The sequence below is a fragment of the Bombina bombina genome, chromosome 5 (assembly GCF_027579735.1).
Source record: "Bombina bombina isolate aBomBom1 chromosome 5, aBomBom1.pri, whole genome shotgun sequence".
NCBI classification, from domain to species: domain Eukaryota; kingdom Metazoa; phylum Chordata; class Amphibia; order Anura; family Bombinatoridae; genus Bombina; species Bombina bombina.
In genome coordinates this window covers 545,129,274-545,153,784 of record NC_069503.1, presented here as the reverse complement: position 1 = coordinate 545,153,784, position 24,511 = coordinate 545,129,274, and the positions used below count along the sequence as shown (strand labels likewise).

At 36.3% G+C, this 24,511-nt stretch overlaps 1 protein-coding gene across 4 annotated transcripts in view; it reads left to right on the top strand.

Moving 5' to 3' along the window:
• Positions 1-24,002, top strand: part of LOC128660572 (cAMP-regulated phosphoprotein 21-like) — a 435,858-nt gene extending 411,856 nt beyond the window's left edge. For all 4 annotated transcript variants that reach the window (XM_053714501.1, XM_053714500.1, XM_053714499.1 and 1 more), the window contains 2 exons: positions 20,144-20,295; positions 23,202-24,002. In XM_053714501.1, coding sequence (XP_053570476.1) covers positions 20,144-20,295; positions 23,202-23,459 — 410 coding nt within the window. In that variant the 3' untranslated portion in view covers positions 23,460-24,002. The remainder of the gene's footprint in view (positions 1-20,143; positions 20,296-23,201) is intronic.
• The last annotated feature ends 509 nt before the right edge of the window (positions 24,003-24,511 follow it).

Here is a 24,511-nt window from a genome sequence, read left to right as displayed (position 1 = left end):
AAAAACAATGTTCTCAAAAATTAGAGTATATTCCAATTTATGAGAATATACATGTGACATTGTGGGCATGGCTTTACCCATTTGAAACTTATCCAAAAATGTGGTGGCTTTCAAGTGACATTGCAACTGAATACGTTGCATAGGGACAGTTGGACAGCTGTAATTCAGTCCATCAGAAAACACTTTTCAAAATGTTTTTCACAAATGTATAGACCTCTCTGTTTCAACAAACTCAGCATCTTGAAAACATACTTTGACTTCTTTGAAGCTGTTTGTATTGCCTGTTTGTATGTTTGTTTAATCTAACAATCCAGTTTATGTACTAAAAATCTTGATTGCAGCTATTCTTACTAATTTTTTTGTACACCCACACTCTTCTTGTTCTTTGAATACATGTTATCTTATATTCAGTAAAGTTTGTACAAACACAAACATGTCATGGTTAATAATTAATCAACAAAACATTATAAAAACACTTATATACAAAAACACAATATATAAAACATGACTGCATGTTAACTACTTTAAAAATGTAAACATGTCTAAATGCATACAAAAAGTGTTTTCATACATCAGTGTCATGTGATAAAGTTTAGGTCCAGGTTATGAGTGGAGCGCTATTTAATGCTCCTGCACAAGCGTTAACTGCGCTAGAAGTTAGCTTTTGCGCTCAAGTTGAGCTCGTATTATGAGTTAAAAGTAAACTGTTTTCGCTCTTGCACTAACCTGACAAGCGCAAAAAGTAGAAGTTACAATATTGCGTGTGTGTTCACGTATTCCCCCATAGAAGTCAATGGAGCAAAATAAAATTTAAAAATTATCAATATTTCACATTCCAATATTCTTCACATAGAAGAATATGTTCTATTTATTCATAAATAAATAATTCCACATATATCTGATGGTATTTTGGTAAATAAATATCATTACCTATATATATACATGATTATATATAGGTATAGATATATACAAATATATATATATATATATATATATATATATACGTATATACAGTATATATATATATATATATATATATATAAATATGAATATCTATTTAGAAATACAAAGAACATATTCTGCTATGTACAGAACAATGGGATGTGAAATATCTACTGTAAATACATAGTTAAAACCTTTATTAAATATGAATATTGCATAGATATGCTTTTACATGTTTTCATCTACTTAACGGAAAAGGGCTCCAATGCACTGTTTATATGTGTGTACATATGTATTTATGTGTGTATATATGTAAATAGATAAATACACATATAAATACATACTACATGTACACACACACACACACACACACATATATATATATATATATATATATATATATATATATATATATATATATATATATATATATATATATATAGCAATATCAATTCAACCCCAGAAGGCAGAGAAAACGCTTCACTCTCCGGTCTTGTCAAATATCCTTTATTAGGTATCCAGCATCAATCAACAAATCCCCCAAACGTTTCGATACCGGTTGGTATCTTTGTCAATGGGCAATCAGAACATATCTATCCCAAAGAAGGTTCCTTCTTTGGGATAGATATGTTCTGATTGCCCATTGACAAAGATACCAACCGGTATCGAAACGTTTGGGGGATTTGTTGATTGATGCTGGATACCTAAAAAGGATATTTGACAAGACCGGAGAGTGAAGCGTTTTCTCTGCCTTCTGGGGTTGAATTGATATTGCCATATGTTTTCTACGCAGCACCCCGGCGGATGCCTTGAGTCACAGTGAGTGCACCTGTGTGGATACTTATATATATATATATATATATATATATATATATATCCATCTTTAGACATGTATTTGTATGTATCTCAATGTTAAAGCCCTTTGTCTGACTTTTTTTTCTAACTGTAAACTTTGTAATGCATTTTTGATGTGTTTTGTGACACTTTTGTTATGCGAACTAGAGCTCTGAGGACGCGGTAATCATTCTAGCGTAAATTGTGATTGCACTCAAGCAAACGCATTTACTTTCACATTGTTATATGAGCGGTTAACCTGACAAGCGAAAACACCCACGATAAACCCCTTTTCACTCGTGTGTAACTTTTAGTGCTCCACTCGTAATCTGGCCCTTAATTAGTTAATTATCACCAATTCTGATATTTAAAACACAGTAACAGCAGCAAGTAGATAGACAGTTGCAGTCAATATAGCCGGATATGCTACATCATTTTGTGCTTTTGCAAAGAATGTTAGGGGCACAGCCTGTGAGAGAGACTGTGCTAATCCAACAGAGAGGTATGAGAGGGGCACAACCTCTTGTAGCTGTTGCTTCAGGTAGAGGACCATGGAGCCTCATATTGTAGCTTGGCTAAAGTTAGGGAAAGGGAGGACCAGCCAGAGGAAGAAGTCTTGTCCAGGTCTCTTTGCATTGAATACGCTGCTCGAGGATGACTTGGTGCCAATATCTGAAGCTAATAAATCTATACCTGAGTTGGCAGGGATATTGGACTGGTCGGTAACTGAGGAGTTACGTAAAAGTGACATCATGAAGCAATGTTGGCTCTTGTGAGATTGAGCACAGTGTGTACATATTGAGTTGCTATGGATACGTGCACGGATTCAAAATAGCACTCACAAACTTCTGTTGTGTCTGTTATATGTTTGCAGTTTTTTTAAAGGGATATGAAACCCAATTTTTTGCTTTTATGATTCAGATAGAGCATGTGATTTTAAACAACATTCCTATTTGCTTCTATTATCTAATTGGTTTTGTTCTCTTGGTATTCTATGTCGAAAACGATACCTAGGTAGGCTCCGGAGCTGCTGACTGCATGATACAGTGTTTGTCTTCCTTCTACCTTATAAATAAATCATACAGCACTGTATGCATGTATTTCTTGTACTCCCTCATAGTTATTACTAGACATGTGCTTTTGGATTTGGATGAATGCAAAAAAAATCACACGTTCTTGTATTATTTGCATTTATTTGAAACATAAACCAACAGCAGGGCCATGAAACACCAACATTTTCTTTCATGATTTAGATAGAACACACAATTTTAGACTATTGTCCAATTTACTTCCTTAATTATCTAATTTCTGTTGGTATCCTTCATTCAAAATCATTCCTAGGTATGCTCAGGAGCTAAGAGCCAGCTTCTGATTTGTTATTGCCATAGATACATCTTATCATTGGCTTACCAACATGTTCAGCTGACTCCCAGTAGTGCATTGCTACTCCTTCAATAAAGGATACCTAGAGATTAAAGCACAATTGTTTATAGAAGTAAATTGGAAAGTTGTTTAAAACTGTATGTTCTGTCTGAATATTTAGGTTTCATATCCCTTTAATTAATAAACAAATGCATGAAAACACAAAAAGTTAGACGTCTGGTATAACTTTAGCAGCAATGAATAATAACAAGAACTCAGTAGTGCCCCTGGAGCATATCTAATATATGGGAAAAGATGGTGGACTTGACAGTGCTATTTAAAGTTAGAGCATGGAAAACAAGATGTCTTAACCTGTGTCACAAACACAACTCGGAACAGCCAATATGGAATAATAGCAGGATGTGCATAGCAACCTGAGGATGTTGGCAACGGAGCGCTGCATTACCATCCTTTGCTGTCCTGAACATCTTCCCCATATGAAATACAAACTAATAATGTTGTCAAAATGTGGCTGAGCCGAACAACCCCATGAACTAATCCTGAATGATACTATTTTTTTCCTGTGATGGATGATTTGTCCAAAACTATTTTTTTGCTTGTCTATTTGTTTTTGTACTTTGGGTCATCTGAACTAGAGCATAAGTAAAATAATCAGATGATGGCTGAGAGCAGGTTAGGAACCATGGTTACTGATCAGCTGATTATTTTGGCATACAAGAGAAGGCAGAATAATGGCTACGGACAGATACATCATCACCACGTAGCAGATGTGACAGGGGTTTCTCTCATAGATATTGACAAACTTCTCCTTCAATCTAGCAATTTTAATAATTAAAACAATTAGCGTAGCAAGAGTGTCTAAGTGTTATATCAAGCAATGGTGTAAGTAAACTTAAGACGTTCTCAAAACAAAAAATGAATCTACTCACACTAGTACCCCTCATTGGAATGTGATCCCCCTTTTCCTTCGAGATAAGCACACTCTCTGAGAACAAGGCAGTGAGAGCAGAACAGAGGGAAACAGTGTAGCTTAATTCTTAAAGGCATTTCTCTTAAAGGCATATATGTGATATATGTATGCATAATATATATATATATATATATATATATTTACTGTATATATGTATATATATATATATATATATTATTATTATTATCGGTTATTTATAGAGCGCCAACAGATTCCGCAGCGCTAAATATATACATATAAATATATATACTGAGTGTGTGTGTGTGTATATATATATATATATATATATTTGTGTTCTCTAATTAGTAAGGTTGTAATATAAACTGCTAATATGTTGAAAATTAATTAATCAATTGTATATAGAATAATGAAAAGTCTCCAATCCCTTGCAAGTGGTTAGTCTTGTTTTCTGTGGATTAAAGCCCAGATTGGCTCCTCCAAATAATGCAAATGGTGGGGTGGAGTTTGGCAACTGAAAACTAATTGCAGTAAAAAGGAAGATCATTTGTTTTTAAAACTTTAAGACTTGACTTATCTGTTATTCTATAGCAGCACAATAGCCATGCCTTGTAATTACGAGGTGTTTACTGTTCTTTAAGCTATCTAGTACATACATTTGCTATGTACAATTAAATATTTTATTTTACACTCTCAATGTATTTATTGACCCTTTAACAAATATATGAACTGACATTATCAGATAGATGTATGTTTTAATAAAAGCATTTTCATTTTTAAACCAAACTCCATCTCCTTTTGTCCCTTCTTTACCTGGTTAAGAGGACATGGCCTATGATAATATTTTGCATGTGCTCAAACTCTATATTCAGCTGCTACATTTTCTTGAGGTTTTAATATAGTATATCTTATTTGCTGTGTTGCATCTAATTAGGTGTTACTTCTACTATGTGTTGAACTGTCTTGTGTGATGTCTACAGCATAATCATATTATGCACTGAGTAAGGGATATTCATTTTAAGGGGCCTATTTAACAAAGGTCTGTGGGACCTGATCCGACAGTGCGGATCAGGTCCGACAGACCTCGCTGAATGAGGAAAGCAATAAGCTCTCCGTATTCAGCATTGCACTAGCAGCTCTTGTGAGCTACTGGTGCAACGCCGCCCCCTGCAGAGCAGGGAGGTTTCAATCAACCCGATCATACTCAATAGGGTTGAATTGCGGAGATGTCTGTCCGCCTGCTCAGAGCAGGGGGACAGGTTATGGAGCAGCGGTCTTTAGACCGCTGCTTCATAACTGGTGTTTCTGGCGAGCCTGCAATGGGCCCCTATGACTGAGTATGTGGTGTCTTTGCAGGTTTTTATTTAGTGTCTCTAGATGACATTGAGGCACAAGTCGAGTCCACTAGTGTTCTGTATGATGATACAGTGATTGCTATGTCGTTTGAGATTTGTATGTGTGTATTCTAGATGGGTTATGCTGTTTTTTACTCATACACTATTTGGATGAGATTACTTTCACTGCAATGTATAAAAAAACAAGGTAAATGTCCTCATTTGTAGTTTGTACCTCGGAAAGAAAGAGTTAAACTGAAGGTAATCTTATGTACTTATTTTTTCTCTCTCTGTTTTGCTTACCAGTTTTCCTAATGGATGATACATCCTCCATATCCACTCAGCCTGCACATCTCAATACAGATAGTCTTGATATGGAGTTTCTCAGCAATTATTAACTCCCATTGAATATAATCTCTACTTATTCACCACCTACTTTCTAAACTAACTTGGCTACAAGACCCATTTTTCCTTTAAAAGTGACAAAACAATCTATGTTTGACACACTCAGTGTACCTCTGAGCTATAGAAGCATTGGAGGTTGCCTAACATAATAACAATAATCATGGAGTATTGTCACTGTTATGTACTAGCAGCTTCTATTAAAAAATAATAGCTGTTGCAAATACTTGGGAGCATCAGTTTTGTTTGCACAGCTTAACTTTTGCTTATTTCAAGTGTGATGATTGACCCGCTGCTTTTGATAGAAACAGGGCTTTCTATATTATATTATGGTTCCTTATGTTTGGTTATAACCTGTAGATGTAGCATAGCCTACTTTATCACAGAAACAGGACAGTCACTTTGATGCACATTAGTTTAAAAACTTGCTGAGGTTTTTCTATATTTTAAAAGGACATTGAACACTAAATAAATGCTAGATAAAATGATGCATTCAAAGAAAAGATTAGTCTGAGAATAACATGTATATGTATTTTTTAAAGTTTCATTAGTTGTTTAAATATTGACAAAATAAGTGTAAATTTTAGTGTCTGTAAAACAATGGGAGCTGCCATGTTGTAACTTAGGTTACCTTCTCTGCTGTGGAAACTTAGGGACAGTTATAAAAAGGTCACTGGAGTGTTTAGCCAATGGCTGTGTGGAATATAACAGTGTTCTGCACTTCCATTTCTAACAGGAACTGAAAAGCTCACAATTTTATAATGGAGTTACAGGAAAAAGGGGCAAAATAAATAATGATATATATATATATATATATATATATATATATATATATATATATGATTTATCATTTTATATTACTATATCAAAGTGTTTAATGCTCTTTTAAAGTCTTGTATCAAATGCCATAGTTATTATTAACCACATCCTCCTTATTCTATATCAATCTCTAATTTTATTTGGACAGTTCTTGGTGTGGGAAAATGGGTCACTATGATAAAGTAAAAAGCAGGTGTAATATTTTTTTGTAAAACCCAGCACAATATTACTTGCTTTTTTTAAATTTCCGCAAAGCCAGTATGGGATTGCAGTACTGATCCATATTTTAATAATAAAAGCTTACTGAAATCCAAGACTCTTTATATCTGTAGGGCATTGATTTAAATTCTATACATAGCTCATTCCTCTGGTCGTTTAACAGTGTCCCTCATGTTTGCTCTGAGTTGAAAAAAAGGAAAGTCCTTCTTTGTAGCCGAGATAACAGAATAAGATGATATAATTGAGGCAGAGAGGCCCTTGGGTTTGCAGTAATAGGACAGTTCATCTGATGTGTGGTGCTATTAAAAAAAAAAAACATGAACATCTACTCTCTAGGGATTGTAAAAAGGCTTTTACAGATTACCTTCAATATAGTATGAATACTAATGAAAAAAAAAAAGGTTTAAGGGAATGCTGAGGCACAGAAATGCACAGCCACGGTATAATAGTGTTATGATTTCCCAATCTATTTGAATATAAGTAATACGAATGTTATAGTTATTGATTGGTTATAACTGGGGATATATGTTTAAAAGTACTGGATTTGTAGATGAAACAATCCCATACATTTATTAAGCATTGAATAAAAATCAAGTGAGAACATGTTTTACAATCTGCTATTTAAAATAAAAATATAAATGGAGAGGTTTCTTGTATCAGATAGATCTTTCAATACAAACACCTAGATTTAGAGTTCTCCGTTAGCCGTCAAAACCAGCGTTAGGGGCTCCTAACGCTGGTTTTGGCCGCCCGCTGGTATTTAGAGTCAGTCAGGAAAGGGTCTAACGCTCACTTTGCAGCCACGACTTTTCCATACCGCAGATCCCCCTACGCCATTTGCGTATCCTATCTTTTCAATGGGATCTTTCTAACGCTGTTATTTAGAGTCTTGGCTGAAGTGAGCGTTAGAAATCTAACGACAAGACTCCAGCCGCAGCAAAAAGCCAGGAGTTAAGAGCTTTCTGGGCTAACGCCGGTTCATAAAGCTCTTAACTACTGTGCTCTAAAGTACACTAACACCCATAAACTACCTATGTACCCCTAAACCGAGGTCCCCCCACATCGCCGCCACTCTATTACATTTTTTAACCCCTAATCTGCCGACCACACACCACCGCAACCTACGTTATCCCTATGTACCCCTAATCTGCTGCCCCTAACACCGCCGACCCCTATATTATATTTATTAACCCCTAATCTGCCTCTCCCAACGTCGCCACCACCTACCTACAATTATTAACCCCTAATCTGCCGACCGGACCTCACCGCTACTCTAATAAATTTATTAACCCCTAAAGCTAAGTCTAACCCTAACACTAACACCCCCCTAAGTTAAATATAATTTTTATCTAACGAAATAAATTATTTCTTATTAAATAAATTATTCCTATTTAAAGCTAAATACTTACCTGTAAAATAAACCCTAATATAGCTACAATATAAATTATAATTATATTGTAGCTATTTTAGGATTTATATTTATTTTACAGGCAACTTTTTATTTATTTTAACCAGGTACAATAGCTATTAAATAGTTAATAACTATTTAATAGCTACCTAGTTAAAATAATTACAAAATTACCTGTAAAATAAATCCTAACCTAAGTTACAATTAAACCTAACACTACACTATCAATAAATTAATTAAATAAAATACCTACAATTATCTACAATTAAACCTAACACTACACTATCAATAAATTAATTACATACAAATACCTACAAATAAATACAATTAAATAAACAAACTAAAGTACAAAAAATAAAAAAGAACTGTTACAAAAAATAAAAAAATAATTTACAAACATTATAAAAATATTACAACAATTTTAAGCTAATTACACCTACTCTAAGCCCCCTAATAAAATAACAAAGCCCCCAAAATAAAAAAAATGCCCTACCCTATTCTAAAATGAAAATAGAAAAGCTCTTTTACCTTACCAGCCCTTAAAAGGGCCTTTTGCGGGGCATGCCCCAAAGAATTCTGCTCTTTTGCCTGTAAAAAAAAACATACAATACCCCCCAACATTACAACCCACCACCCACATACCCCTAATCTAACCCAAACCCACCTTAAATAAACCTAACACTAAGCCCCTGAAGATCATCCTACTTTGTCTTCACCATACCAGGTTCACCGATCCGTCCTGGCTCCAAAATCTTTATCCAACCCAAGCGGGGGCTGGCGATCCATCATCCGGCGGCTGAAGAGGTCCAGAAGAGGCTCCAAAGTCTTCATCCTATCCAGGAAGAAGAGTAGATCCGGACAGGCAACCATCATCTTCCAAGCGGCATCTTCTATCTGAAGAGGTCCATCATCCGGCTGAAGAAATCCATCATCCGGCTGAAGAGGTCCATCATCCGGCTGAAGAGGTCCATCATCCGGCTGAAGTCTTGATCCAAGAGGTCCATCATCCGGCTTCTTCTATCAAGCGGCATCTTCAATCTTCTTTCTTCTGGATCCATCTTCATCCCGCCGACGCGCGAACATCCATCCTGGCCGACGACTTCCCAACGAATGGCGGTTCCTTTAAATGACATCATTTAAATGATGGATTCTATCAGCCAATCGGAATTAAGGTAGGAAAATTCTGATTGGCTGATGGAATCAGCCAATCAGATTGAGCTCGCATTCTATTGGCTGTTCCGTTCAGCCAATAGAATGCAAGCTCAATCTGATTGGCTGATTGGATCAGCCAATCGGATTGAACTTGAATCTGATTGGCTGATTCCATCAGCCAATCAGAATTTTCCTACCTTAATTCCGATTGGCTGATAGAATCCTATCAGCCAATCGGAATTCGAGGGACACCATCTTGGATGACGTCATTTAAACGAAACGTCATTCGTCGGGAAGTCGTCGGCCAGGATGGATGTTCAGCGTCGGCGGGATGAAGATGGATCCGGAAGAAAGAAGATTGAAGATGCCGCTTGATAGAAGAAGCCGGATGATGGATCTCTTCAGCCCCCGCTTGGATCAAGACTTCAGCCGGGTGATGGACCTCTTCAGCCCGATGATGGACCTCTTTAGCCGGATGATGGACCTTTTCAGCCGGATGATGGACCTCTTCAGCCCGATGATGGACCTCTTCAGCCCCCGCTTGGGCTTGGATGAAGATTTCGGAGCCTCTTCTGGACGGATCGGTGATAACCGGCGTGGTGAAGATAAGGCAGGGAGATCTTCAGGGGCTTAGTGTTAGGTTTATTTAAGGGGGGTTTGGGTTAGATTAGGTGTATGTGGGTGGTGGGTTGTAATGTTGGGGGGTTATTGTATGGGTTTTTTTACAGGCAAAAGAGCAGAATTCTTTGAGGCATGCCCCGCAAAATGCCCTTTTAAGGGCTGGTAAGGTAAAAGAGCTTTTCTATTTTTATTTTTGAATAGGGTAGGGCATTTTTTTATTTTGGGGGGCTTTGTTATTTTATTAGGGGGCTTAGAGTAGGTGTAATTAGCTTAAAATTGTTGTAATATTTTTATAATGTTTGTAAATTATTTTTGTATTTTTTGTAACTTCTTTTTTTATTTTTTGTACTTTAGTTAGTTTATTTAATTGTATTTATTTGTAGGTATTTGTATGTAATTAATTTATTGATAGTATAGTGTTAGGTTTAACTGTAGATAATTGTAGGTATTTTATTTAATTAATTTATTGATAGTGTAGTGTTAGGTTTAATTGTAACTTAGGTTAGGATTTATTTTACAGGTAATTTTGTAATTATTTTAACTAGGTAGCTATTAAATAGTTATTAACTATTTAATAGCTATTGTACCTGGTTAAAATAAATACAAAGTTGCCTGTAAAATAAATATAAATCCTAAAATAGCTACAATATAATTATAATTTATATTGTAGCTATATTAGGGTTTATTTTACAGGTAAGTATTTAGCTTTAAATAGGAATAATTTATTTAATAAGAGTTAATTTATTTAGTTAGATAAAAATTATATTTAACTTAGGGGGGTGTTAGTGTTAGGGTTAGACTTAGCTTTAGGGGTTAATACATTTATTAGAGTAGCGGCGAGGTCTGGTCGGCAGATTAGGGGTTAATACTTGAAGTTAGGTGTCGGTGATGTTAGGGAGGGCAGATTAGGGGTTAATACTATTTATTATAGGGTTATTGTGGCGGGAGTGAGGCGGATTAGGGGTTAATAACTTTATTATAGTAGCGGTGAGGTCCGGTTGGCAGATTAGGGGTTAATAATTGTAGTTAGGTGGCGGCGACGTTGGGGGCGGCAGATTAGGGGTTAATAAATATAATATAGGGGTCGGCGGTGTTAGAGGCAGCAGATTAGGGGTACATAGGGATAATGTAGGTTGCGGCGGTGTACGGAGCGGCAGATTAGGGGTTAATAATAATATGCAGGGGTCAGCGATAGCGAGGGTGGCAGATTAGGGGTTAATAAGTGTAAGATTAGGGGTGTTTAGACTCGGGGTACATGTTAGGGTGTTAGGTGCAGACTTAGGAAGTGTTTCCCCATAGGAAACAATGGGGCTGCGTTAGGAGCTGAACGCTGCTTTTTTGCAGGTGTTAGGTTTTCCTAAACGGCCCCATTGTTTCCTATGGGGGAATCGTGCACGAGCACGTTTTTTAAGCTGGCCGCGTCCGTAAGCACCGCTGGTATTTAGAGTTGCAGTTGCGGTAAATTATACTCTACGCTCCCTTTTTGGAGCCTAACGCAGCCCTTCTGTGATCTCTAAATACCAGCGGTATTTAAAAGGTGCGGGGGGGAAAAAACACGCGTAGCTAACGCACCCCTTTGGCCGCAGAACTCTAAATCTAGCGGTTAGTGAATTTAGGCAATTTAGCTATTGAAGCTTTGTATTATATATGGATTATTGCTACTCACAGATTTTCCTTTTTATAATTGATCTTTAGTTAACTTGTCTCTTTTTTGGATATTTAAAGAAACAAACTAGTCAAAATTAAACTTTCATGATTCAGATAGGCCATGCAATTTTAAACAACTTTCCAATTTACTTTTATCATCAAATTTGCTTTGTTCTCTTGGTATTCTTTGTTGAAAGCTAAACCTATGTAGGCTCATATGCCTTTTGAAGGCTTCTCTTCTCTCACTGCATTTTGACAGTTTTTCACAGCTAGACAGCGCAATGTGAGTCAGCTCTGATTGGCTAAAATGTAAGTCGGTCAAAAGAACTGAAATAAGGGGGCAGTCTGCAGAGGTTAAAATACAAAATAATCATAAAAGTATAATAATATAACTGTGCTGGTTATGCAAAACTGGAGAATGGGTAATTAAGGGATTATCTATCTTTTTAAACAATAACAATTCTGGAGTAGACTGTCCCTTTAAGACAAAATCAAAGTTAAGTTTTTAGAAACATAGTAACAAAGATAATTATAAACTGTAGCTTGCACATGATTATTTAAAATGAACAAATCCACATGGTGACAGGCAGATATATTTTGTACATTACTTTATTTCTACTAGCTTCACAACCTATGAAACCTGTATCTGTGCCTATCCACACTGCTTACTCATAACAACTTGTAGCTTTACCACTACAAACACTTTTCTCAAAGTGACCTATAGCTATGCCTATCAAATGTCTGTGCTCGTAATGACCTAATGGCTCAAATATAAATTATCTGCCACATAATGTTAACTCTAGAACATATTTTATGTTGGTGCAAGGCAAGCGTTCTACATAAAGTAGGGGAAGATATTAATAGTTTACCCCCCATTAAATAAGTCAAAATGAAACTGTCATGATTCCAATAGAAAATGCATTTTTGAGAGACTTTCACTGATCGCTCACTCTCGGTGATTGACAGTCCCTTCTCTCACGTGTTTGGTGGACTTTGCATGCTCACTTGAGCATGTAATGGTACATACGGGCAGCGGATCCTGTTTGTTCGCTGCCTGTATGTAGCGATGGGGAGCGGACAACCTCTCGATTTGAGGAGCTTGTCTGCATGTTTTTTAGTAGATAGGGGCGTATGTCTTTAGGCTTTTTGGGGTGTTTTTGTACTCTCATTTTAGTTAACTTTAAACAGTATTTCTATCAGCAATCACATATTTGTGATCTAGATTTAACAGTTTAATGTACTGTCTTATTTATTGACAACCCATAGACTTCAGTGGAGTACTCAAACTGAAAAAAAAACAACTAACACCCATACTCGCACGCTAACCCGACTGCGTTTATTCAGGAGCGCTTAACCCAACATCTATATATGATTCTTTGGTAAAAAAAATTAAAATATATATATATATATATATATATATATAAGTAAAGATATATATATATATATATATATATATATATATATGTATATATATATATATATATATATACACAGTTTCTCACAAAAGTGAGTACACCCCTCACATTTTTGTAAATATTTTATTATATCTTTTCATGTGACAACACTGAAGAAATGATACTTTGCTAAAATGTAAAGCAGTGAGTGTACAGCTTGTATAACAGTGTAAATTTGCTCCCCTCAAAATAACTCAACACACAGCCATTAATGTCTAAACCGTTGGCAACAAAAGTACACCCCTAAGTGGAAATGTCCAAATTGGGCCCAAACTGTCAATATTTTGTGTGGCCACTATTATTTTCAAGCACTGCCCTAACCCTATTGGGCATGGAGTTCACCATAGCTTCACAGGTTGCCACTGGAGTCCTCTTCCACTCCTCCATGAAGACATCATGGAGCTGGTGGATGTTAGAGACCTTGCGCTCCCACACCTTCCATTTGAGGATGCCCCACAGATGCTCAATAGGGTTTAGGTCTGGAGACATGCTTGGCCAGTCCATCACCTTTACCCTTAGCTTCTTTAGCAAGGCAGTTGTCATCTTGGAGGTTTTTGGGGTCGTTATCATGTTGAAATACCGCCCTGCGGCCCAGTCTCCGAAGGGAGGGGATCGTGCTCTGCTTCAGTATGTCACAGTACATGTTGGCATTCATGGTTCCCTCAATGAACTGTAGCTCCCCGGTGCCTGGCAGCACTCATGCAGGCCCAGACCATGACACTCCCACCACCATGCTTGACTGTAGGCAAGACACACTTGTCTTTGTACTTCTCACCTGGTTGCCGCCACACGCTTGACACCATCTGAACCAAATATGTTTATCTTGGTCTCATCGGACCACAGGACATGGTTCCAGTAATCTATGTCCTTAGTCTGCTTGTCTTTAGCAAACTGTTTGCTGGCTTTATTGTGCATCATCTTTAAAAGAGGCTTCCTTCTGGGACCACAGCCATGCAGACCAATTTGATGCAGTGTGCGGCGTATGGTCTGAGCACTGGCTGGCTGACCTCCAACCCCTTCAACCTTTGCAGCAATGCTGGCAGCACTCATACGTCTATTTCCCAAAGATAAACTCTGGATATGACGCTGAGCATGTGCACTCAACTTCTTTGGTTGACCATGGCGAGGCCTGTTCTGAGTGGAACCTGTCCTGTAGCTGCAGCTCAGTTTCAGGGTCTTGGCAATCTTCTTATAGCCTAGGTCATATGTATGTAGAGCTATTGAGTTATTTTGAAGGCACAGCAAATTTACACTGTTATACAGGCAGTACACTCACTACTTTACATTGTAGCAAAGTGTCATTTCTTCAGTGTTGTCACATGAAAAGATATAATAAAATATTCACAAAAATGTTAGGGGTGTACTTACTTTTGTGGGATACTGTGTATATATATATATATATATATATATATATATATATATATATATATATATATATATATATATATATGAATATCTATTTAAAATACTTACACTTTATTAAATATGAATATTGCATAAATATGATTTTTCATGTTTTCAGCTACTTGACTGCAAAGGGCTCCAATGCACTTGCATGTATGTCTAGAAATGTATACATATGTATATACATAGACATATTTAGGCATATATATGTATCTCTGTTATAGCCCTTTGCAGGTCTTTTTTTCTAGCATCTGAGACCTCATATCTTTGAACCCTTATAACTTTTTAATGCAATTTTTTTAAATTTTTTATCAGACAGTGTTATTATGATTGTAACTGTACTTTGGAATGTATTTTTTTATGTGCAGCTTTTTGTCTCACGTAACAGTTAAAGGGCCACTAAACCCAAAATCTTTCTTTCATGATTAAGATAGAGAATAGAAATTTAAACAACATTACAATTTACTTCCATTATTTATTTTGCTTCATTTTTTTCAATTTTTTTAGTTGAAGAAAAAGCAATGCACATGGTGAGCCAATCACACGAGGCTTCTATGTGCAGCAACCAATCAGCAGCTAGTGAGCATATCTAGATATGCTTTTCATCAAAGAATATCAAGAGAATAAAACAAATTAGATAATATAAGTAAATTAGAAAGATGTTTAAAATTGCATTCTCTTTCTAAATCATAAAAGAAAAAATGTGGGTGGCATGTCCCTTTAACCAGAGCTCTGAAGTCGTGTTAAATTAGATTTTGAAGACTTTATTTTTGCTCTCCTCATTCATTTTGTAGTATTTTTTCTAGCTAGCTAGTACCACAATTCTATTTATGATAGTGACGCACTAAATGATTTCTATAAAGCCTATTGTTTTACCTGCCCCATAGTGAGGTATACAAACTAAAGTAGCTCATCTTGCAATCTATGTATTAGCATTTAATTAAAGATGATGGTACAGTATGTCAAGACACAAATGGGTTGCGTTGGTGTTTTCAGCAGATGTCATTATGCCCTCTGTATTCAGACACCTGCTGTGTTGACATCTGGCAGAGCAGACTATCAAGATTTCTCTCATATACTTCCTGCCAGTTTAAAAACATTGTGGAGGATGAACCCTGCCTCTAGACAATGCTTTAATATAAGGGGGATGTATCATAAACAATTGCAGTAGGCTGTACTGAAGGAGAAACTATTAAAACAAGTTTTTTTTACATGCTATATTTTACTAACTGTGTAAGTTAAGATGGTCAGAAGGTAAAATGATTTAATGTGTTCCTAGGATCTTCAGTGAAAGTATCAGAGATCACAGCACAGTAATTCTTTTCTAGCCATATAGCTTAATTGGTGTTTGCTCATAACATACTCCTTCATTTAAAATTGTTCTACTTGTGAAGAAATGAGGTTGAATTTCTAGGCACGGTTTTTTTTTATTATGTAGGAGTCTGTTTTGTTGCAGCACATTTGTCAGTGCAATAGTTTCTTCCAATCTTAATCAATTAATATCTAATATACATATTATAAATGTACTTCCATTAAACTTAAAGGGACAGTCTAGTCAATATTAAACTTTTATGACTCAGATAGGGCATGCAATTTTAAACAACTTTCCAATTTACTTTTATCCTCAAATATGCTTTGTACTCTTTGTATTCTTTGCTGAAAGCTATGCTAACCTCTAAGACCTTGAAGTCCACCTCTTATCTCAGTGCATTGTGAACGTTTTTTTACAGCTAGACAGTACCATAGAGTTCCATAAGAGTCACCACTGATTGGCTTGTATCAGAGGGACTGTTTCTGTGCTTTTTTGAATCTTATTCTCGGATTGGCTATAATGCAAGTCTGTCAAAAGAACTGACATAAGGGGGCAGTCTGCAGAGGGTTAGATACAAGGTAATCACAGAGGTAAAAAGTATATTAATATAACAGTTATGAAAAACTGGGGAATGGGTAATAAAGGGATAATCTATCTTTTTAAACAATAGAAATTCTGGAGTAGAATGTCCCTTTAAAGGACCATTATAATAATAAAAAAAAATGCATGCTCTTATACATTACAGCCTGTAACTTTAAGGCTATTAACTATACACTACTGTATGTTTAACCCCTGCAAAGGTTTTTTTTTTTTTAGTATTAGTATTTTTCTTCAACCCAACACATTACCAAAGTGAAGATTTCCATAAATACGCATACATATAAATAAGTGGGAAAATATTTATCCTGAATATGGCTGTAGCACAAAAGCATATTGCTTAAATAGCCTCTAAATCATGTTTTACAACATATTTTCATTGTAAAAGAAAAATCTAAACATTGTTGAGTCCATCTGTCTATCTATTTATCTATCTATCTATTTATCTATCTATCTATTTATCTATCTGTCTATCAGTATAAGTGGCATTCTACAAAAAGAAGAGAAATGTAGATTTATCAGTATTTTGTATTAAAGGGACAGTCTACACCAGAATTGTTATTGTTTTAAAAGATAGATAATCCCTTTTTTACCCATTCCCCAGTTTTGCATAACCAACACAGTTATATTTATATATTTTTTTACCTCTGTGATAATCTTGTATCTAAGCCTCTGCAAACTGCCCCTTTATTTCAGTTCTTTTGACAGACTTGCAGTTTAGCCAATCAGTGATAGCTCCCAGGTAACTTCACGTGCATGAGCACAGTGTTATCTATATGAAAGACATGAACTAACACCCTCTAGTGGTGAAAAACCTGTTAAAATGCATTCTTAAGAGGCGGCCTTCAAGGTCTAATAAATTAGCATATGAACCTCCTAGGTTAAGCTTTCAACTAAGAATACCAAGAGAACAAAGCAAAATTGGTGATAAAAGTAAATTGGAAAATTTTTTACCCCTTAATGACCGAGGACGTGCAGGGTACATCCTCAAAAAAAAGGCAGTTAACGCCTGAGGACGTACCCTGCACGTCCTCGGTGTGGAAAGCAGCTGGAAGCGATCCTGCTCGCTTCCAGCTGCTTTCCGGTTATTGCAGTGATGCCTCGATATCGAGGCATCCTGCAATAACCATTTTTAGCCATCCGGTGCAGAGAGAGCCACTCTGTGGCCCTCTCTGCACAGGACATTAACGGCTACGTTCGTTGGTGGGTGGGAGCCGGTGTGGGAGGTGGGTGGCGGCCATCGATGGCCTTTGTGATACGGAGGGGGGCGGGATCGGGGGCGGGGACGACCGGGGGGACGCGCACGGACGCGCGCACGTGCACGGGGAGGCCGGGCGGGCGCGTGCACGGGGAGGGAGCGGGTGGGAACCACTACGCTACAGAAACTTTTTTGTTAGAAGTGGGGATCAAAGGGGTTAATATATTTATTTTGGTGATCGGTTTGGCTGGTGGGGTATTGGACTGTGGGGGGGAAGCTACACTAAAGAAACAAATAATAAAAAAATAATAAAAAAAAAAAAACATTTTTATTTGCAAACTGGGTACTGGCAGACAGCTTCCAGTACCCAAGATGGCCCCAATAAGGCAGAGGGGGAGGGTTAGGGAGCTATTTTGGGGGGATCAGGGAGGTTGGGGGCTAAGGGGGGACCCTACATAGCAGCATATGTAAATATGCTTAAAAAAATTATTTTATTTTTTTAATACCTTTTATTTTAGTACTGGCAGACTTTCTGCCAGTACTTAAGATGGCGGGGACAATTGTGGGGTGGGGGAGGGAAGAGTGCTGTTTGGGAGGAATCAGGGGGTGGGATGTGTCAGGTGGGAGTCTGATCTCTACACTAAAGCTAAAATTAACCCTGCAAGCTCCCTACAAACTACCTAATTAACCCCTTCACTGCTGGCCATAATACACATGTGATGCGCAGCAGCATTTAGCGGCCTTATAATTACCAAAAAGCAACGCCAAAGCCATATATGTCTGCTATTTCTGAACAAAGGGGATCCCAGAGAAGCATTTAAAACCATTTGTGCCATAATTGCACAAGCTGTTTGTAAATAATTTTAGTGAAAAACCTAAAGTTTGAAAAAGTGAACAATTTTTTTTTATTTGATTGCTTTTGGCGGTGAAATGGTGGCATGAAATATACCAAAATGGGCCTAGATCAATACTTGGGGTTGTCTACTACACTACACTAGAGCTAAAATTAACCCTAGAAGCTCCCTACATGCTTCCTAATTAACCCATTCACTGCTGGGCATAATACACGTGTGGTGCGCAGTGGCATTTAGCAGCCTTCTAATTACCAAAAAGCAAAGCCAAAGCCATATATGTCTGCTATTTATGAACAATGGGGATCCCAGAGAAGCATTTACAACCATTTATTCCATAATTTCATGAGTTGTTTGTAAATAATTTCAGTGAGAAACCTAAAGTTTGTGAAAAAATTTGTGAAAAAGTAAAAAAAAAATTTTATTTGATCGCATTCGGCGGTGAAATGGTGGCATGAAATATACCAAAATGGGCCTAGATCAATACTTTGAGTTGTCTACTAAAAAAATATATACATGTCAATGGATATTCAGAGATTCCTGAAAGATATCAGTGTTCTAATGTAACTAGCGCTAATTTTGAAAAAAAATGGTTTGGAAATGGCAAAGTGCTACTTGTATTTATGGCCCTATAACTTGCAAAAAAAGCAAAGAACGTGTAAACATTGGGTATTTCTAAACTCAGGACAAAATTTAGAAACTATTTAGCATGGGTGTTTTTTGGTGGTTGTAGATGTGTAACAGATTTTGGGGGTCAAAGTTAGAAAAAGTGTGTTTTTTTCAATTTTTTCCTCATATTTTATAATATTTTTTATAGTAAATTATAAGATATGATGAAAATAATGGTATATTTTGAAAGTCCATTTAATGGCGAGAAAAACGGTATATAATATGTGTGGGTACAGTAAATGAGTAAGAAGAAAATTACAGCTAAACACAAACACCGCAAAAATGTAAAAATAGCCTTGGTCCCAAACGGACAGAAAATGGAAAAGTGCTGTGGTCATTAAGGGGTTAATATTACATGCCCTATCTCAATCATGAAAGTTTGTTTTGGACTAGACTGTCCCTTTAAGGGTCACAAAGAAGCTTGCAGCAGGTTCTTGTAAATACCATAATATGAGTAGCTGTAGTTGACAAAAGAAAGTACATTTTTAGCGTATGTATTACTGACAGGGTGTGGGTTTGCACATGCTCACTGGCTATGTATGACCTCAGGCGGATACTCTATGCACATGAGCTCTGCAGCTTTGTAATGAAAAACTCAAGTAACTTAGCTACACCCCACACACTTACTTGTCAAACAGCATTTTGTACTGCTGTGATTATATGAACTTTCATTTACTTTTATTGTTTATTATTCACAACAGTAACTCCTTTATAAATGTGTATTTTTGACACAAGTCCTATATAGTAGCTTATTGTTCAAGCTTTTTTGGGGGGACATTGGGACCTTTGAGAGTTGCTACTAAATACATCAGGAAATCTAAATATAAAACTAACATATTTACAGAATGAGATAGTAATAAATACGTTGTGATGAGAACAAAAATAATGGGAATATCTGCATTGTACTTTTTTTATTTTACATCTGATGAAAATAAGCTCATGCCTTTTTCACTTTTTCTTACCTTTTAGGATATCAGCCTGTTTTATCTAGTCAACAACAAGGATTCCAGGGTCTCTTAGGGATGCAACAGCCTCCTCAAAGCCAGAACTTGATCAACAATCAACAGGGAAGCCAGGTGCAAGGCATGATGGTCCAGTATCCATCAATATCTTCATATCAGGTATACTACAACTCTATTTTGTAATCAATATTGATGGCACTTTCTGACTTGAGAGAACAAAATATAGGACTATAGCCTATATAAGATTGTATAAAAATAATAATAAAAACAGCACAACACAATTCATTAATCAGACAAAATTGCTTGTCACAGCAAATTGCAAATTCCCGTAAAGCACCCTTGAAAATCAACCTCCACGTTCTTCATTATACCGTCAAGCCATTTCATCTCTATGAATGCTGTAGGAGATTGCAATAAATAATTGTAATAGCATATTCATGTGTCCCACCTGGTTGATTATATTAAAGTGAAATGAAAGCCAACATTTCTCTTTTGTGATTCAGATAGAACATGCACTTTTAAACAACTTTCTAATTTACTCCTATTATCAAATCTTCTTTTTTTTCTATTGGTATCTTTTGTTGAAAAGCAGGGACATAAACTCAGGAGTGTGCACGTGTTGGAGCAGTGTTCCCTCTAAGGCCAGTTTTGTGAGCGGCCCAGCAGTGAAACCACACCATGCAGTCTGCATTATATAGTGTTTGCTTATTGATCTAATTAGCTATTTCACTGCTGGGCCGCACACAAAACTGGCCTTAGAAGGAAACCTGGTCTGGAGCACTATATCGCAGCAGCTTTGGAAGAATGCAGGGGCTCCCTTCTTTCACTCCATTCTTTTCCTCCCCCTTTTCTCTTCTTCCTCTCCACTTTTCTCTCTCTCCCTCCTTTCCCTCCCCTTTCTCCCCTCTCCTTCTTTTCTCTCCCTTCTCTCAAGGAGAAAATGGTATGAGATGCATGCAATTCAACCCACCTGTATGCAAGTGTTTTGCTAGCGCATTTTCTTTTGAATTGTTATGAAAACTAACAAACAAACAAAAACATTTTACACACTGTCCCAAAAAAATATTAAAGGGACAGTCTACACCAGAATTGTTATTGTTTTAAAAGATAGATAATCCCTTTTTTTACCCATTCCCCAGTTTTGCACAACCAACACAGTTATATTTATATATTTTTTACCTCTGTGATTATCTTGTATCTAAGCCTCTGCAAACTGCCCCTTTATTTCAGTTCTTTTGACAGACTTGCAGTTTAGCCAATCAGTGATAGCTCCCAGGTAACTTCACGTGCATGAGCACAGTGTTATCTATATGAAAAACATGAACTAACACCCTCTAGTGGTGAAAAACCTGTTAAAATGCATTCTTAAGAGGTGGCCTTCAAGGTCTAAGAAATTAGCATATGAACCTCCTAGGTTAAGTTTTCAACTAAGAATACCAAGAGAACAAAGCAAAATTGGTGATAAAATTAAATTGGAAAATTGTTTAATATTACATGCCCTATCTGAATCATGAAAGTTTGTTTTGGACTAGACTGTCCCTTTAAGGGGAAAAAAGGCCTAAAACCTTTGGGGGGGGGGGGCAGCGGATCTGTTGGTCCGCTGGCCGTATGCATCATTATACACGATGAGTGTATAATGCCCACTCCTTCACTCACACTAGAGAAGGGACTGTCAATCACCAAGAGCGAGCAAGCTCTCACTGATTTCTCTTTGCCACTTCAGAGGTGGCGAAGAGTGTAAGCAGCAGCATTCTAATGACTGCTGATTCTAACATTGCGGGAAACCCTTAATGGGAGCACAACTTCCTGTCATGTAGTGCTACAGACACCTACGTAGGTATCTCTTCAACACAGAATACCATGGGGGAAAAAAAATTGATAATAGAAGTAAAGTGTCTTTTTTTTCTTCAGTTACCTTGACTTTGGTATGCAATTAATTAAAAAGTTATTTGTCACTAGAGTCCATTTAACAGCTTGCAGCATTAAACGTTATCAATGACTTTACTTGTGCTCTTCAATATGAAGAATATGAACACAGTTCTCAATTTAAATACAGCAGTAGATTGTCTACATCGTCAAATCATGGTGATTACCAATTCCAAAATTAAAACATGACTTATTTGCTTGTACATTTTTATTTTTCTAACGTAACATTGTTCCTTACAATAAAACTAATGGTAAATTATAGAAAAAATAAAAGACCACTAGAATTGTAGACAAATGCCAACAACAGATTTTTTTGGTAATTGGTACTCAAACTATTCAAATTTTAACTGTAAAAACTGTGGGCTAGATTACAAGTGGAGCGCTAATTTATCGCATGCAAATTTGCCCGTTATAGCATTTTATTATTGCACTATTGTTTGTACATAACTGTGTGTTGAACCACTGAATATGGATTAAACACACAGTTAAAGTCAGCTCGAGAGCAGCAATGCACTACTGGGAGCCAATGAGAACAGATAAACGTGTAGCCACCAATCACCAGCCAGCTCCCAGTAGTGTAGGATATGTATATATTGTTTTTTTAATGAAGGATACCAAGTGAACAAAGTAAATTGGAAAATAGAAGGGAATTTAAAGGGATATAAAACCCCAAATAGTTCTTTAGTTATTCAGACAGAGCATACCATTTAAAACAAATTCCAATTGACTTATTTTATCAAATTTGCTTTGTTCCCATTATATTCTGTGTTGAAGAGATACCTAGGTATGCATCTGGGCAGGAAATAGTGCTGCCCTCTAGTGCTCTTGCCAATTGATAACACTCTAGCAAAACTGCTGCTATATAGTGCTCCATAAATGGGCCAGTCCCTAAGCATCCATCCCTGCCTTTCAACAAAAGATACCAAGCAAAAAAGAAAAAATTGATAATAAAAGTAATTTAGAAAGTTGTTTATAATCACATGCTTTATCTTAGTCATGAAAGAAAACGTTTGGATTTCATATCTCTTTAAAGGTTTCATTTTGACTTTCCTATCACCCTAATTGTAGCTAATCTGTATGGGATGTCTAAAACTGCAATACAGTGATACATCTTCTAACTATACTTTCTATATTAACAGGTGCAAATGCCCCAGAATTCTCAAGGGATACCACAACAGTCATACCAACAGCAAATCATGTTGCCTAATCTGTCAGGTCAAGGAACACTTACCGCCCCTGGGATGCCTGTGTACTGTAATGTTATGCCTCCTTCCCAACAAACTAACCTAAGGCTGATCACACCACACTGTCCTAATAGCAATGTTCCAGTTATCTCTTCAAACTGCAGGACAAACTGTTCCAACATGACTAGCCCAGGATGGCAAGTCAAGTACTGACAATAGGAGGAATTGCGGACACTATAGAAATTCATTGCACATCAATGTATTTCTCGAAACAAAAACCTATGGCCTTCAAAAATGAAAGAGATAATCACTTGAGACTCTACATATTGAAAGTGCTCAGATGATTGCTGCTGATAATCTGTAAAAAGATAACATATTTTGCTGGCTAATGGTGCATATTTTACATGTCTGCTATGCATAAATTTAAAGCTTAGCACATGACATGAGTTTATTGAGGTAAGATTTTTCATACCAACGAACACCACTGTGTAGATTGTTATATTCCCCTACCCAGATTAGTTTTGTACTTTGTGTTGAGTTTGTGAACCTGAAGTATTTAAAAAAGATACATATATATATAAATATATGTACATATATATTAAAATCACTGTACCAAAGCTATATTGGATAAAAAAAGAGTGATGTAACGAAGGAATAATTTATATACACTATAACGTTTTTTATGGAGATATGCTGTATTGTAGTGTTTATCCACAATAAAACATTCTGGCCTCACAGAGAAAGGTCACATTTCTACCAATTGTTTGTCCTCTTAATTAATTGTACATTTTGATTAATTGTATTTACTTATTTTTATGTTTTTTACATTTTTATTTTCTTAGAAGATACGAATAGATACAAGTCAGAACAAGTGGTAACTTACCTTTTTCAAATTGTGTTCTTAAATTGGTGATAATCTTCTAAATAATTTTTTTCAACTGCAAAAGGTACTTTGTTTTAAATTAAGGGGCATTAAACATTATAATGTTTATTTTAAATGCATAATATATAATAACATTTTAAGCTTAATTACCAGGATATTTGTCTTGAGTGTCACAGATTCACCAACCCTGAGTTACACTGTACACACTTCACACACAAGAAATTCAGTGCAAGGAAGGATTGGAGTTGAATAATACAAGTTGGTGTTAATTTTCTTTTAGATACAATTACAATTGAGATAAAAGCAATTGAGTAATGTTTACATAGAACAAAAAAAAGATATACTCATTAATTTATGTACCCCAAATTTAACATAATTTTAC